Below are 16,439 nucleotides of genomic sequence, written 5' to 3'. Positions count from 1 at the left end.
CACAGCTCCTTTCCCGGCCCGGCTCCTCCCGGCGGTGCAGCCTAAACTCCCGGCCTATCATGAGCACAGCTCCTGCTCCGAGGGTGTAGCTGGTGCCGCTTGGGTTTCCCTTCCTTTGATGGCAGCACAAGCACCAAACAAGGCTGAGAGAGAAGAAAGTCAATCCTTCCCCAAAGTAACTTTCCCAGCCCCTGGACTCCCGAGTAAAGTCCCCAAGGATGTCACCCTGGTTTTATCATGGTCAGAACTCGCCAGTGGGTTCAAGTCCCTAATGCAGGCATGCACAGTGGCCCTAAATGAGAGGTTTGCTTTGCAACATTAGTGCCTTCATTTCCCAAGAGCAGCTCCTTATTTCCTTCCTTGTTTTCTTCCTTTCCAGATGCCACCAAGGTGTTTTCAACAGTTCACCAGGATCTCATGACTACATTGTCCAAGTTCTCTGCCTCCCTGGGACCACAGAAGCCACCAAAACCTAGTGACAAAACCAGGCAGCTTCAGAAAGGAAGCAAGGGGACAATTAAGCTTTTGCCACCAGTTGTTTGGGGTTTGAGATTACACCAGTTCCCCACACATCCCAGAAAAACTGGTCCAAGTGGTTGGAAAAAGGCAAAGGCCCTCAAGGGCTGACAACCAGCTCAGGGCAAGTCAGAGCAGGGCTAAAGCTTCGGGAAGGCGAAGAAAAAGGGTTCAAGGGGCTTGTGTAGCTTTTGGCTGCCTGAACACCTACAAAAACACCTGGTGACAGTTCAGCCACGGGTGTCAGAGCAGTCATGGGTAAGAAACTTCTGGAGAGAAAGAGGGCTGGGAGCTTTTGCGGCAGAAAAATTAGTCCTGATTTCTAACAAAATTAGGGTACAGACTACTGGTGGCTGCAGCTGCCAGCAACGCCAGGCATGGACTGTGCTACAAGGTGAATCATGGTAAGAGAGGAAAGCCAAATTCCCCGTGGGATGAAACATTGGGTGGCAAGGACCTGAACAGTGTCCCAGGCTGGGTCTCCCTTACATCAGAGAGACCCACCAGCCACTGGGAACACGGCCTCTTGGGGCAGTAACCTGGGCCTTCCTGAGTGCAGCACCATGGAGAAGCATTGCAGTCATGGGGGGCTATTTCAGGGGGCTCTAAGGTAATCGCTTCAGTAAGGCAATCTCGGGGTGCTGCTGGGGTCAGAAGAGGTGTCCTGGGACCAGAGTCATGGATATACACATGCCAGACAATGTAACAGGATCTGACCCTAGGACCCTGCTAAGAATGCTGGGTTCAAGTGAATGTTTCCAGTAAGTCTTTTGTTAGTTCGTTGGTTATATAGCTCAAGCTGGTGCTTCCAGGCAGGAACCCCTACCCCATTTCACACCTCTCAGTTATACGCCTGACACTCATCACCCAGTCCAAGTCAATCACTAAATTCTGGTAGGCAGTATCTTGATTTCTTGCTGAGTTTCTCTGGAGCTGGGCTGGCTGCCTTCTGATGTTACTTTATTCTCCTGAGATTGTCTGCTTTGGTCCTTATCATCTCCATGCTGCTCATAGCTGCTGAATTCCAGGAGTGCTTTGCTAGCAGCATCGTTTTATCAGAAGTTTATGTTTATTCAGCTCTTACGACCTAAGGGTTTGGCTACTTCAGGTGCTAATGTTGAGCCAGCAGTGCTAAACGAGACTGTACAGGCAAGAGAATACAGTTCATCAGTTTCTGCTGTAGCGTCAGCACTGAGCTGCCCAGGACCCCCGTGCCTCCGTCCGGTCCGGCGGTTCTGCACGCTCCCTGTATTCCCGCACCCTCCTGTATCCCCGCACACCCGGCCGCGCTCTCTCTGTGACGCTGTAGGCGAGTGTGGTCGGGGGGGCAGAGCCAGCCCGTGTTTGAGGCCGTGCCCGGCACCGGCGGTAGCCATGGACACAGCGTGACCAAAGGTCACCTGCAACGCCCCGGCAGCGCCGCGCCTCCGCCGCTGTGCCCTCCCGCCGGGCGGAATCGGTTCCTCCTTCACCCAGCGCCTCGAGAAGAAGAGCGGAGTGAGTGCTGGAGAGCGTGGGCTGTGCCCTGCTGGGGACAGCCCTGCGAGAGGCACCGCCATGGCCCGGCAGGAGCGGGAGAAGAGCGTGGCAGAGCAGAAGGCAGCTGGCATCTCCCGGAGGTTCTCCTTCCTAGATGCCGCCCAGTCCCGAGTGGGCGGCCTGGCCCGCAGCTCCCACCTCTGGCCAGCCACCCTGGGGAGCAGGGAGCGTTTCCATACGCTGCAGAAGATGGACACCAACAAAAACATCAACTGGGGCAGGCACAGCCTGGGGAGCTGGGGTAGGACTTCAGGCAGGTTCTCTGTTAGCCCCAGCAGTACCCGGAGGAAGGAGCTGAAGGAAATCCTCCTGCAGACCAACAACCCTGGCAGCACCATGCGGTCTGCTGCTGCTCAGAAGACATCCAGCAGCAGCAGTCTTCCTGTAGGGCTGCACCAAGAGCAGAAGCCTGAGCAGAGCCCTGATCTGCTGCACCTTGTCCTTGATCCTTTGGAGCACGCTTGGCTGCTGACGGCGGCTGAGGGTGATGCGGACAGTATCATCAAGCTGCTGGACCTGGATCCCAGCCTGCTGACCAGGAGAGACTTTGTGACAGGCTTCACTGCTCTCCATTGGCTTGCCAAGCATGGCCACCATGAGAGCTTCATCCAGGTCATCTCCCACGCCCAGAAGAAAGGCTACCCTGTCAACATGAATATCCCCACAGCCAGCGGTGGGCTGACCCCTTTGCACCTGGCAGCCTTGCAGGGGCACGAGGTGCTCATCAAGGTGCTGGTGGGAGCTTATGGGGCAGACACCACCTGCAGGGACCACAACGGGCGCAAGGCTTGGCAGTACCTGCCAGCAGACGCCTCCAGGGACCTGAAGGAGCTGGCAGGGGCCTTGGAGGAGGACTTGGTCCAGCTGCACTCTCACAATACCAACAACAACTGTAAGTCATCCAGAGAGGCTGGGCAGGACTCTGTGGACTCTGGGGCCGAGGGAACAGCGCAGCACTCCTGGAGCCTGTCGACCCTCCGAGGTTTTGTTAGACAGGCATTTGCTTTCTTCTATGAGCGCTGAAGCTCTCCTGGCTCCATTCACCAATAAACCCATGTTGGGCAGCAGCCGGAAAAGCCTGCAGGGAGCTGGAAACTTGGGTACTGAAAATGCTGGCCAAGGGAGGGTTAAGCCAGTGCACCATGGCCACCCTGGGTCATGTGGTCTTTTGAGGTTGTTCCGGTGTGTGTGTGGAGCACCATGGCCACTGGGAGCAGTACCTTGGGACAGCCCTTCCAAAAAACTTCCTGTCTGCAGAGGGGGTTTTGCCCCATGCCTCCATGGGTGGGGACTCGTTGCTGCGTCCCAGCAGATCACCATGGTTGGGGCTCACATGTCAGCTCTGCTGTGGGGAGCTGCTCCAACACCCTGCATGCCCACAGGAGGATGCTGACCCACCATGTGTGGATCCCATGCTGCAAACCGTTGCCAGCTCCCTGTGAGATCCCCTGATCTCTGCCATGTGCACCTTCTCTGGGTTGATGTTTGTTTATGATAGCTAATTATAAAGCTGTTTCTCAGTAGAGTAAGAGCTAAGGATCCTGTTTGTGAGAAGAGTCTAGGCTAAGAGAAGCCTTTCCAAGTGCAAAACAACTCACACTGGCAACCTTTCCCTTGAGATCGCCATCCCAGGAAGCCTGAAATGCTCAACCTCATTAGGAAGGGGGGCGAGAGCAAAGGAGGCAGGAAGGACACAAGGGAGGCAGCATGTCGTGGCTCCTGTGGGGATTAGAGTTCAGGAACAGCTCTGGAAAGATGATTCATTCTCAGAAACTGTGGAAAACGTATGTGAATGCTGTGAGATTATCTTTATTGCTGCTGAGGGCATGCTCAAAAATGAAACTGATGAACATGCTGCAGCAGCATTAACAGTGCATGTGTATGTCTCAGTCACTGCATTAAAATGGCAAACCCTTTGCTCACCTGTTTGTGTTTTGTTCACCAAGTGGAGCTCTGCCCTGATGATTTCAACTTGCTTTTTACATTCTCAAAGGCCAGGACTGCTTCAAAATATCTTCAGAAAAACAACGGCCCCTTCCTCTTTCTCATCAGCATGAGACTATTCCCACATCCTTAAATAGCAGTCCCGTTTGAGAAGTGCTTCTCAGGCAGGAACTGGGAAGTTTCTGTTCCCCAGGGCAGCCCTTGCAGGGACAACTCCTTTAGAAGGGCTGTTGTGGTTTCTTCCTAGCTGCCTTTCAGGGGGCCTGCAGGGGTGACCGAGGGACTCAAGGTGATCTGGGCCTGGCTACACAGGCACATTTCAATCTTGATGCAGAAAGATACACAAAGACACACAGGTAACTTCCTCTGGAGAACTAGAGCTGGGAGGTTTCACAGATCCTGAGCAAACTCCAGTTATATTCAGACTGTGTTTTGAAATGCTGCTTGGACACAAAAATAACCCAGTCTGCAGTAATGACATGTGGAGAAGCAGCCTTCATATGAGTGGATAATGCCCAGTGCAGGTGCCTGGGTGGACATATAGATGTGTCTGGACATCTTAATCCCCGAGGTCAGCAGCAGATACATACAAAACACACTAGAACTAGATTTAATGCCTGATCTACAATAGTCCTGTAATGCTTTAGCTCTAATAGATTGAAGATGTTGGCAATACAGCTCCTTCTGGAACTCCTGTGGTCATGTCCATGCCATGGGAGAGCAGGCTGGCTTCTCACAAGTCTGCTCAAGCCAGCACAAACTCCATGAATAGCACTGGGTCAAGTTCTGGGTAACCACTGTGCTGTTGATAGGACAGACAGGACTGAAAAATATTTTTTGACTTATTAGTCTTCTTTTGCAGCTGTCAGGGAAGGGGCACAGGATGGCTCTTACATCCTCCTCTGAGTAAGGCACAGAGTAAACAGTGGAATTAAGGAGAATTTCCTTGAAGGAACCATTTCCTTGGCAATAGTACCTGTGGCTTAGTCATGCTCCACCCGGAAACATGGACTTCAGTGTTCCATTTGAAAGTAAAATTTCGCTGACAAATGCTGCACCTAAATACAACAAAACGATTTTCAGAAATTGCCTTCCTTTGAGAGATAACCAAAACCCTCTAAAGACAGCCAATCTTTTGGTCATGGGTTAGACCCTGCATTCTGTGCTGAGAAATCTTACGTGGGGACTTCAGAAAGAGCAGGACCAGAACTCTGCTTCTTCTCTAAATGTGTTACAACATCCTTGCCACACCACCCCCTGCCCTGGCTGGGTCCATTTCCACTGAGGGAAGGAAAAAAAAAAAAAAAAAAGAAAAAAAAATTTTCTTCCAGTGACCCACCTCTTTGTCTCGCTCAGTTCATTTTCATATCTACAGAAAGGCAGTTGATTTGGATATAGAGACATGTTTAAAAAATGTTCCTCAAGTATACAATCAGCTCTAACTTTGCTTTTCAATCAGAAACCAAAACGTATCCACCAAAATCAATGGACTAGAATATCCAAATATTTTTCCTTTAAAGCTTCTGTTGATGTCTCAGTTATCATGTGTTAGCCCAATTCTGCAGATTCCCAATCACCTCTCATGGGGGGGGAGAGGATAGGCAACAGAAAACATTCAAACCCAGAGATATTTGTTTGGTTAAGGTTCTGCAGAAGATTGAATTTAATCTAAGTTTAATTTGTACTAAATTTACTTTGTGATACCCCTTAATGTCCAGTTTGAAAAGCAGATTCAGTCAAACAGGGAAAATAATACAAGAAGATACTTTCCAAAACAGTTCCTTAGTAGAAGCTACTTCCATCTAATGAAAACATTAGTCATGAGAGTAATAGGGAGACTTTCTAATAAATAGTAATAAATTGCTCAATCTATTGCTCAGGCAAGTTTTCCCACAAATGCCATGAAAAAAAAAACTGTCTCTTTCCATTCTCAAGTCCATTAAATTAATTTTCCTCCTTAGCCAGATCCCCATAGACACAATTACAGAGAAACTCCATGAGCAGCTTTTCCTGCCAGCAGTGATGTGGAGAGGCTGGAGGAGATTCACTGGGTGCCAAGGCCGAACTCCAGTCCTCAGCCATGCTGTTCTTTTCTGAACAGTCACTCCAAAGAGAGTGCAGAAGGGGTTTAAAAATCACTGGGGTCAAAGTGGATGCAGCCATGTGAGCTTCTGTTGAAACATCTCTGGCAATGCTGCTTGCTGCTTTCCTGTTGCAGTGAGTTACTGCTTCCCCCTGATGATGAACTAGAGTCCGCTCTTACCAGACAGGGTAAGAAGTAAGAGGATGCCTCTGAAGTATCCCGAAGTTGGTAAAAATCCTAGCCTTGTTTGCCCCAAGTGACAGAACCCTGCAGCACACCTTAGGAAGGAGAGACCTCATGACCTCTGAGATGTGTATTTCTTAGCATTTTCACATTTGGCACATTCTGTGCCCAGTGTTATTTGCTCTGGGTTGCAATACGAAGGAGATAAATCTATTTACTTTCAGTGCGAAAAGCAGCAACATAGAAGGTATGGCAGCCTGAAGCTTCCTCAGGAAGCTGCCTCTCAGGAACAGACCCATGGCCTGAGGCTGAACCCAGGACTGAACCAGCACCTTGGCAGCCATCAGTGTCAGGATGGGCTTTGGTGCAGCTGAGAACAGGCTCACAGCAACAGGGATTTCCTGCTGACCAGAGCAGCTACCCCAGCTCAGCGCTGAGAACAGAACGGACTGTGGCAGAGCCACAGCCTCCTCCTCCACTTCCCTGTAGTGAACTGGTTTCACAGGCCCCAGCAGAGAATACCAGCAGAAGGGTGATGGAGTGCCAACTACCAGCAACCTTTAATCCCCTTTTTCCTCTCCCCTTTCCTAAATAGCTGCAAACTCTCCCTTTGAACCCCATCCTAAATTTCTACCTGTCTGCTGAGAATGTTTTGTACCAAGCTGCACCAGTGATTGGTGTTGACTTGTCAAATCAACCGAGACTCCCGAACAAAACTCACATTATTTAATATTCTAGGGAGTACGCAGGCATTACGTGCTATGCTCTACAGTACTGCATTTTTAAGAGATTTTTCTTCAAGTCTGATTTTGACTTTTTTTTTTTTAAATTGGTACTTTGCTCCTGAAGGTTTAGAGTAAGTGAAAAGGAACACAGCCTACTCTACCAGAAAAGAGCTGCCAAGGTCTCTCATATTAAGTGAGAATGTAAGTAACATTACCGTGAATTTTATTTTTACAATCCCACCACACACATATGAAGTAATTCTAAAAACGAAAGTCATTCAGGTCTGTATTTATTAATAAGCCTGTGCACTGTCAATACTCATGGTGATGCCTGAAAGAACACTAAGAGAACACAGTCTCCACGTTTCAGATACAAAGATTTTCCCAGTTAACATCAACATCCCAGACCAGCTTATAAAAACCCCACACTGAGGACTGCAGTCCAGCACCACAGAAGCAATCACTTGAAGGTGTTATCGATCTGACACAGAAAGACCAGTGTTCACTAGAGCTCCCGGGACAGTCTCTCTCTTACAAGCCCAGTTTGGTCCTCCTCCAGTGTCTCCTTTTGGAGTTGTACCTAAGACAAAAGCAGAACAAATTAGCAAAGTGCACACACACTTGTTAAACATAGAACAGAACAGCAGAAGGAAAAAAGTCTTCTCCATGAAAGCACACTAACTTGTGAACGTGTGTTTGTCCATGTTAATAACAAATGCTTTCACCATGGTGTGGGTGAAACCACAGACAGTGTTAACAGAGTTGCTCTAAGCAGGAAAATGGCAGCACTCCCACAGCAGGAAGTGCTGCAATTGCAGCCTGCTTTAACACAAAGCTTGGACAGAACCTCTGGCCCAGCTACTCAAGTGCCAGGAGACAAAAATCTGTGATTTTGCGCTATGGTCAAGTATTTCAAAGTACTGCAATTTAGCTGAAACAGAACCCAGCTGTAACCTGGTATGTGGAAGACAAGGATCCAGCTGGGTGCATGCATCACTGATCCTGTCTAGAAACAAGCTGGGAGCAGCTACAGGAACAGAACCTAGCAATGCTGGGTCACTGCCTGAGCCAGCCAGTGCTGCTGTTGCTCTCCTCACTGCTTAGGACAAAGAGAGAAAGAGAAGAGGGATTTCTGTTGTCTTAAAAAGCCCCGATGAAGGGGTGTACAAGATAAAAAACAATGCTGCAGTTTTCAACCAGAGGGTTTGGACAGACAGCACCCTGTGCATGCACCATGCGCATCCAGTGTGTCACAGCACTCAGCATTTCCCTAAGTACAATGGTTGAGAACAAACACAACAGGAAAGTAAGAAACTATGGCAAATTAATTCTACAGTCAGATACCAAGCATCTCATACTATCAATCTGACTCCCCATACATCCAACAAGTCCTTACACACTATCCCCAGAACCTCGGAGCACCCATGCTCAGAAACTGTTCCTTGAAAATGCAGGAGCCCAAAGGGGCAGCTCTGAGAGAAGACAAGTACTAGGGAGGGGAATGTTAGAAACAGAGAAGCTACTAGGGAACAAAATCTGGAATGAATCATCAACACGTACAGTTCAGGTTTTCACTTTACACGTACTATCACCGAACTTCTGTGGACACTTGCACGACACTTACACGAGCACTGGTGCTGAAAAATGGCATGGAAGCCACACACTGCCTCAAGAGCCCTCGCCTGCCCTTCCATCCCTGCATGGCCCTCACGGCCACAAAACCGAGCTTTGGCTGGCACAAACGCCTCAGTACCGCCCAGGCCGCCTGACTAAGCCTGCACGGCCGCGGCTTCGCAGAAAACACCAGCCGAGCTCGTTACCTGATCTTATTGCCGGTTTTCATGCGAATCCACTGCGGGATGGGCCGGTTCTGCTTCTGCTTCTTGGCGAGGAAGCGTTTGATCTTGAACGTCTTGTGCGACGACTGCAAGAGAGCGCAGCGGTCAGTCCCTCACACAGCCCCGGCCCCGCCAGGCCTCGGCGAGCCGGGAACGCCGCACCCGGCTCCCTCCCGTTCCCTCGGGCCGCTCCGCCCCGCCGCCCGCCCGCCAGGACCCCCGAGGGCGGCGGCCTCGGCGAGAGGGCTCGGGGCGCGGCGGGAGAGCGCGGATGGCCGCGGATGTCTCACCATGGCGCGGAGCGGCGCGGCGTCCCGGCGATGGCGGCGTCCGAAGAGGCGGAAAGAGGGGGCGGAGCGGCGACAGCGAAGCAGGCGCAGCGCCCCCTGCCGGCCCGGTGGTCCCGCACGCAGTGAGGAACGGCGGCGGCCGAGAGAGTTTGTGCGAGTTTATTTGGATTTAGTACAAAAAACAGCTATGGCTAAAATTCGCTAGCTTGGGAGGAGCTGCTACTGGCGAAGTCTCGTTCTGGGCTGTAAAACAATACTTCAAGTTATGAGGGAAGAGGAAACAGTTCCGAGAGGGCAGGAGTTCAGAAGTGTTTCAAACTTGAGAGAAAGGAAGATGCTGGAAAAGAACAGGATGCCTAAACCAGCTACATTTGATAAAAAATAAGCATTTCAATGTAGGGAGACTTTACATGAAAATTACCAAGACAAATTCAACTATTAAGCCAGCTTATTCATACACTCCAACTTAAGTTACTTTATCCAGAGAACCACTGAAGAGGATGGTCTTTCCCTCCCTAACATGGTTGCTGCACTGCCAGATGTTCTGCTCATTATGTGCCAAAAAGGCTCCTATCCACTGGTACCTAACAGCTCCAGCCTGTGTATGTGTCTCAGTGCTAGACTGACACACTTTAGTTTTCACTGCCTCATGTAGGAGCACCACACAACACAGCAACACCTGTGTTAACTCCAGGCAGCTTCAAGTTTGGTCTGCTGAAGTGCATCCAGCACTGGCTCTAACTGCCTTAGAGTAGAGCTCTGGCTTTTGATCCAGATCTCATCCCCTCCTGACCACAACTCATTTATTATCAAACTTAAGGCCATAAAGTCTTTCTATTTTGCAAAGATTCTCTTCTCTGTTGTAGTCAGATGTTGGGAAAATAAGTTCAAATAACTGAAAATATTACAATGAGAACACATTTAAAATTCCGAATCTATAACTGAGGTTTTTTAACCAGAAACATCCAACAGCACAATGCCCCCTTTTCTTCCTTTGTTCCTTTTTCGCTCCGAAGGCACTTCTGGATTGCGTAGTACATGCTCTTTGGCTGCACAGACAGTCAGAACACATAAGGCTGGCACTTGAGTCACTCCTCTTCCTTCGTGTGACTGGTCTCACCCTCTTGTTTCTTATCCACTCCCTGATCTGGGGGCTTTGCAGCACTGTCTTCGTACTGACACAATCTGCTCCGGCTTCGGGCTCCGGGCTGGTACAGCTGCATTGCTGGGCGATCCTGAAATAAATCAAAACTATTTAGACTCTTTCATAGCTCGCTGCACTCAGGGTTATTATGGCATCATTTCTAGGGTATTAGAAATGGCTCAAATTCAAACTTTTCAGGCTAAGTGTAACTATTCCACAGTGGTGGCAAAATAACTTAAATTGTCCCAAATCAAGGTTGTCTCTGTTGAACAGCAACTTCCCTGTTCAAGTCACAAAGAACACTACTCATAGTTGATATTATTTGTAACAAGTTTCCTGTTGAGTTCAGCTCACACACTTAGAAGAGAGGCCAACTTCAAAGTTTCAAAACCCTGAGTTTCTTTTGTACCTGACAATGTCTTAATGATACAGAAAACAAGCACAGTGATGCTGCAAAACCAGATTTTGTAGAGTACATAAAATTACACCCAAGACATTATTTCTTGAGCCTAGAGGACATGTCATATTGTGCAAGTTGCAGTTTCCTATTTTAAGGAACCTGTTCAAATACAGTCCCATTTTGAGATGCATTTTCAGGCACGTGTAAGATGAGCAGACACAGACAGATTATTGATATTCTATCAAGAACTTAAAGAGCTAGCCTATGGCAAAAGTCAAAAATAAAGCAAATAAAAAAGGATCAGTGTCTTACAATTTAACCCATGTTTACTTGGATTAGTTCTTATATAGTGACAAGAAATACTTCTGTTAAGCAAATTTTAGTGGACATTTCTAGCAATGGAAGAATTTGTTGCAGAACAGGGAGAAGTTTCAACAGAGAAACCACATGGTTCTTTCCTTCAAGTGCCTTTATCTTAAAAACCACAGATCCCTATGAATCAACACAAGAATTTAAAGAAATCCAGCACCTTGTTTCTGATACGATCCCTCTTAATTGTATCCTCTTTTTTATCATCTTTGGTCACTTTCTCAGATTTGTCCGTGCTGCTGGTAAAGTCCGTAAGATCACTTTTCTTTCCCTTTTCTCTGAGTAAGTCTCTCTCCTTTTTCACCTCTTCCTCTTTTCTTCTAAAAACCTTCTCTTTCTCATAGCGCTCTTTCTGCCTCCGACGCTCCTCTTCTTGGCGTCTCAGTTTCTCTCTCTGTGCTCTCTCATATTCTCTGTCTCTGTCAAAATCTCTATCTCGGTCCCTGTAGTCCTTTACACACTCATCTTCTGATCTGTATGAAAACAAAACTGAAAATTAAGCTCAAAAGATTCATCAGATAGGGCTGGGAGATCAATGTAATAGTGGTGCAAATGTGCAATAGGAAGACGACACACTGGCAGGTACTAGGGAGCTCTTGGGAGGCCGTGATAGCCCAGGTCATGCATGACAGCCAGAGAGGACACTGACCACTAGAGTTTCCCAGCCTCCTACTTGCATAGCTGGCTGAGTCTCTTCTGGCTTTGAAAAAACATCTGAATTTGTCAGTATTTTTCACATGGCATAACTGAACCTTGAACAGATCATGGAGCTGTTGAGAATTACATTTTCCACTTCGACTTTTTATAGGACTTAGAGGGACTGGTAACTGGAGAACACCTCTCCTCTTGCCATGGTTATAATAATTATCTCATTGCAAGGACAGTGCTCACAGCCTGCCGCAGTCACCTACATATGGGCTCCCTTAGTGGAGTTCCTATAATGAATTGTAAAAATATTAAAATCTGTCCCCTAATGAAGAATTTCCACGTAATTCACAGAGCTTTCTGTAATCATGGGGATGTGCACTGGCACAGAGAACACAGCCCATGCCTTATATGAGAAAAAGAATTTGAAAGGAATTTGAAAACATGGTCATGGCAGAGCAGCCTAAGCCTCAGTACAATCAGGAAACAAGTTATAGATACATATATATTTATAGCAAGTACTAGAATACTTTTTTGCCTTCTCTTCTTTTGTCTCCCCATCAGATCGTTTGGCAGATGCACTACTCGCATTTTTTTCCTCCCTCAGAGTCTCTTTTTCCAGTCTCTTGGATTTTTCTTTTCTCTCCAAGTCTTTTTCATCTTTTTCAGGCTTCTTAAGTAGCTACAAAGAAAACAGAAGTCTCAACTAAAAAGCTCACTCTAATACATATTGTCTGGCACAACACCGAAATTGCATCAAAGGAACCACAGTCCAGTAAGAAGTAAACATTAAAAAAGTATTACTGCAAATCACAGTATTTCTGAAAGCTGGAGTGTATGAGTAAGCATTATTCACACAGCAGACTAGGATTTTTGTCCTAAACCAGGGTGTTTTAGAAAGCTTAAAAATAGTCTCCATTCCACAGCGAATTCACAATCCTGTTTACCACAGCATGTACAACAGTCACATGACAAAAACTTTAAATATTACTATGAAACATTACAGCATGTAAACCTTTACAATGCCTACTACTGGATATTACAAAAAAATTGGTCATTTACTAACACCAAACTCATGTGATTATTCACACAATACCCAAAGTACATTTTGATACTGATATACAAATAATAGGGGAAAGGGAGTGTAACAGTTTATAATAAAGAACTGTTCTAGACCTTAATCTTTGGTTCTTCTTTTGATCTGTCTCTTTCTTTTTCTGGACATCTGTCTACTTTCTTCAACTTTTCTGCTTCTTTTCTCTTCCTTCTCTCCTCTTCTTTCCATTTTCTTCTTTCTTCTTCTCTTTGTCTTTTCCTTTCTAATTCTCTCCTCCTTCTCTCCTCTCTTTTTTCTTCTCTCAGTCTCTGTGTATGTAAAAGCAAAGAGAAACAGTGTCTCTCCACAACAGGAAACATCTCTTTAAGTCATCAAACAACTCACCTCAAAGCTGCCTCTACTATAAAAGGAAAAAAAAAAAAAAAGTCCTGTCATCTCTGTTGTTGTTGTGAACCTGAACATACTAAGGCTTTTTTTTTTTTTACTCATAAGCCTTAATTTGTACTGTCTTAGAAAACTCAAATACCAAACTGGCCTCAGCCTTTATCATTCAAATTTTAATTAAATCTGCCCCACCTCTGATCTTCTCCATTGCTAGAAGTTAAAGTAATACTATGTGCTAGGAGAAAGATCATCTACAAGGACCTCAACACTAAAAACATAAGCACTAAAATGGAATCTGTTTTGTCAGTGCAACAAGAGGGGTTTTGCTGTGACCAGAATGTACACAAAGCACCACCATTCTAACACTCTAGTCTTTCAAAATATATGAACCAAAATTTGACAAGTTGGGTCAAAAGCTCCTTCTTCGAAAGGAAGGGCAGAAATGTACCAACATACAAAGAACAAACTGTACTTTCAAATAACAACAACAAAAAAAAAAAGTTCTGGAGGTAAGTCTCACCTGTTTATTTTTCAAGAAGTTCAATAAAGGAGTAGTCTTTTTAGCTGGAGAATAGATAAAATAAAAAGTAAATGTTTTGCCTCACCCAATACTGCAATACCTACAACAATGCTCTATATGAAGGGAAGCAGCCTTACACATTCCCCTGCCTGTCTCCTCTCACAGACAGCAATACAGCAGTGAAACAAGTATCCCAAACCTATCTCCAAACAGTGGCAACTATTAGGATTCTATAAACTTCTTTAGGATACTAATAGGATATCCATTACATCTATCTCTACACTCGTCTGCCTTAGGCTTTCCCCAGACACTCTCATATTTAAAGAGATCCCTCAAGATACTTAAAAAGAGCAACCTGGTCATTTTTGGTGGTATTTTACCCAACCACACTATCTCTTAACTTGTGCCTGCATGGAACATCACTGATCACACCACTGTGCATTAAACACCACTGCATCTCACTGTCACTCCACAGCCTGGTCTGGCTAACAAACATCTGCATGAGGAAGGAACTTTGTCATCTAAAACTTATACCTACAGAAGAATTTAGAGCATGGGAACAAAATACACTAAATAATATTAGCCTAAATGTTTAACAAATACTAAGCACAAATACACAAAAGAATTCAGTCTCCTCCAGGTTAAGCTTCAAATTACAAAATATATTTGTTTCTTTGTGATCTAGGAAAATGTAATTATAGTACACAGATTTCCATACCTATTAGCTCTTTGTTTCTTGCCTCTATTTCCTCCAACAAAGTTTCAGGAGTGGAGGTTAATTTTTCATCATCTGCACTGTAACTTTCCAAAAACTTCTTGTATTCTGGATCTACACGCAAGAGAAGGAAAAAAATGGAGGGCAAAGAAAAAAGAGATACTGTAGCACGAAAAGTATTTGCATCATCCACTGGGTTGTGGACCTAACCACGCTCAGTTACACTTACTAAGGCTGGGCTGTTCATATGCCACCTTTACAAAAGTTAGCAGCTCTGAAAAGAGCTGCTGTATTACGTTTGTCTGGGACAATCATATTTAATAGATTTCTAGCTGACAAAGCAGCGCTCATAAACTTCACATGTAATCAACCAAATATCCTATTGGTGTCACAGTAAAAACATTATGTTCTAACTACTGCTAAGACTTTCAAGTCTAAACATGCAAAACAAACTAGCTTGCTGTTATACCATCTTCAATAGTTCCAGTTTTGGCATCCTTTTTTTTACTCTTCTTTTTTGCAGCTTTTTGGAAAGGGGCAAACTCAACAATGGCAGCATATTCCTGACCTGTTGGGAGAAAAAAAAACATTAAAAAGAAGATGAAATGGGTATAAAATAGATGATAACATCCACATCTAAAGCAGGAAAGTAAGTCTCACAGGAAATATAAAATACTAGAGAAATATGCAATGCTTACACAGCATAAAAAAGTTATTGGTTTTGGAAACCCATTTAATAATTTTAAAAAACCCACAAAAAACCCCAAACACTTTACAGACTGCAGAATTCATGACCTTAACACTCTCACCACACTAACAAACCAGCAAATTCACAGACTGACAAGAAGGACACACTAGACTTAAGACTGCCCATGACTGTCAGTTCAGCCACCTCAGTGGCACCACACCACATAATGGCCTCATCCTACAGACTCTGTGTTCAGCATTCAAAAAAGAATATTTTAAGTCAATGCAACCGAGGCAAATCTCAAATTGACAAAATACAGTGGCATGCAACACATTACAAATAGTCTTTAAAACTTTATCTTCTGACAGGTACACTACATTTATGGTTGCACAAATCCAGTTGGGTATGGCAACCACGGTGTGCTGTTACACTGCAAACCAGCTCATTTAAAGGACTTAGAATGTTACTGGCACTATATATGTATGTATTTCTAGATGTACTAGAACTGTTATTTGAGGCACTAAATCCAAACAAGTCAGACGTAGCTGCTCACACCCACCCCTCCAAAACTCAACCAGGACAGATCCCAGACAGCAGGGAAGCAGCAGCATCCATCGAGTGCCGTTCACTTGCCTTTGTGATCGACAAAAACGTAGCCGTCGAAGCGGTCCCTGAAGAGGACGATGTCTTCCTGGTTCTTGAAGTTGATGTAGGCTCTCGAGAACATGTGCGGGTACAAGCTGCAGAGACACAAACCGAGAGCGCTGGGCTGACGAGGCGGCGGCGCCGCTGGGGCCCGGCTGGCGGTAGCGGCAGCTTCCGGGAGCGCCCGGACTGGGCAGGCGGCCGTACCTGGAGTCGTTCGCGAAGAACTCGAAGTAGTCGTGCTCGGGCAGAGGCTGCAGGTGCTCCTCCAGCTGCTCCTTCGTCAGGCTGGGCGGCAGCCGGCGGATCACCACCTGCGGCACGGCAGGACCGGCGCTCAGGGCGGCGGCAGCGCCGGTGACCAGTCATTACCGCGCCTCCCCCGACACGTCCCGTCCCAGGAGGCCCCCGCAAGCGGCCCGTTAGCGGGGGAAGGTCCCGTTACAGAGGGGAAGCCCTTTCACCGGAGGGAGGAGGGGCCCGTTACAGAGGGTGACCCGCGCAGGCCTCACCTTGCTGAGGGTCTCCTTCTTGTCCTTGGGCCGCTCCAGGCGATCGAGCTCGGCGGCGCTGGTTCTGCCGTCCGTGCCGGTGGCGGGGCCCGTGCCTGGCCCTGTGGCCAGGAGAACCCCCGGCCCGGCGGAGGCCCCGCGCCGCTCCTTGGGCCTGGCGTTCTCCTTGTCCTCCTTCATCCTGATCCCGATCCTGACTCCGGGCCCGGCAGCGCCGCGCGCACCCGATGATCGCCGCCTCT

The 16,439-nt window shown here is 46.8% G+C and overlaps 3 protein-coding genes and 1 non-coding gene across 4 annotated transcripts; 1 reads left to right on the top strand and 3 right to left on the bottom strand.

Annotated features, from left to right (window-relative positions):
* Window positions 1-2,015: 2,015 nt before the first annotated feature.
* On the top strand, window positions 2,016-3,091 carry SOWAHD (sosondowah ankyrin repeat domain family member D). The gene has a single exon (XM_066182442.1). The coding sequence runs from the start codon at window positions 2,074-2,076 to the stop codon at window positions 3,076-3,078; it is 1,005 nt and encodes a 334-aa protein (XP_066038539.1). The 5' UTR covers window positions 2,016-2,073; the 3' UTR covers window positions 3,079-3,091.
* Window positions 3,092-7,263: 4,172 nt separating this feature from the next.
* Window positions 7,264-9,228, bottom strand: RPL39 (ribosomal protein L39). The gene is made up of 3 exons (XM_066182013.1): window positions 9,119-9,228; window positions 8,811-8,914; window positions 7,264-7,570 (listed from the first exon to the last, which is right to left on the bottom strand). Exons 1-3 carry the CDS (start codon window positions 9,119-9,121, stop codon window positions 7,522-7,524), a joined length of 156 nt encoding a protein of 51 aa, XP_066038110.1. The 5' UTR covers window positions 9,122-9,228; the 3' UTR covers window positions 7,264-7,521.
* Window positions 7,685-7,816, bottom strand: LOC136289085 (small nucleolar RNA SNORA69). Its single transcript, XR_010720709.1, has one exon. It is a non-coding gene; the product is annotated as a small nucleolar RNA SNORA69 (small nucleolar RNA).
* Window positions 9,229-9,263: 35 nt separating the features above from the next.
* UPF3B (UPF3B regulator of nonsense mediated mRNA decay) lies at window positions 9,264-16,408 on the bottom strand. The gene is made up of 10 exons (XM_066182011.1): window positions 16,198-16,408; window positions 15,893-15,999; window positions 15,674-15,780; window positions 14,822-14,920; window positions 14,356-14,466; window positions 13,638-13,681; window positions 12,853-13,041; window positions 12,207-12,358; window positions 11,192-11,504; window positions 9,264-10,353 (listed from the first exon to the last, which is right to left on the bottom strand). The coding sequence occupies exons 1-10, from the start codon at window positions 16,375-16,377 to the stop codon at window positions 10,207-10,209; spliced, it is 1,449 nt and encodes a 482-aa protein (XP_066038108.1). The 5' UTR covers window positions 16,378-16,408; the 3' UTR covers window positions 9,264-10,206.
* Between the last annotated feature and the right edge of the window lie 31 nt (window positions 16,409-16,439).

The sequence above is a fragment of the Chamaea fasciata genome, unplaced genomic scaffold (assembly GCF_029207755.1).
Source record: "Chamaea fasciata isolate MVZ Bird 193981 ecotype frontalis unplaced genomic scaffold, bChaFas1.0.hap1 SCAF_4, whole genome shotgun sequence".
Lineage (NCBI taxonomy): Eukaryota > Metazoa > Chordata > Aves > Passeriformes > Sylviidae > Chamaea > Chamaea fasciata.
Note: the sequence above shows the minus strand (reverse complement) of the source record. Positions and strands in the feature narration are given on the sequence as shown.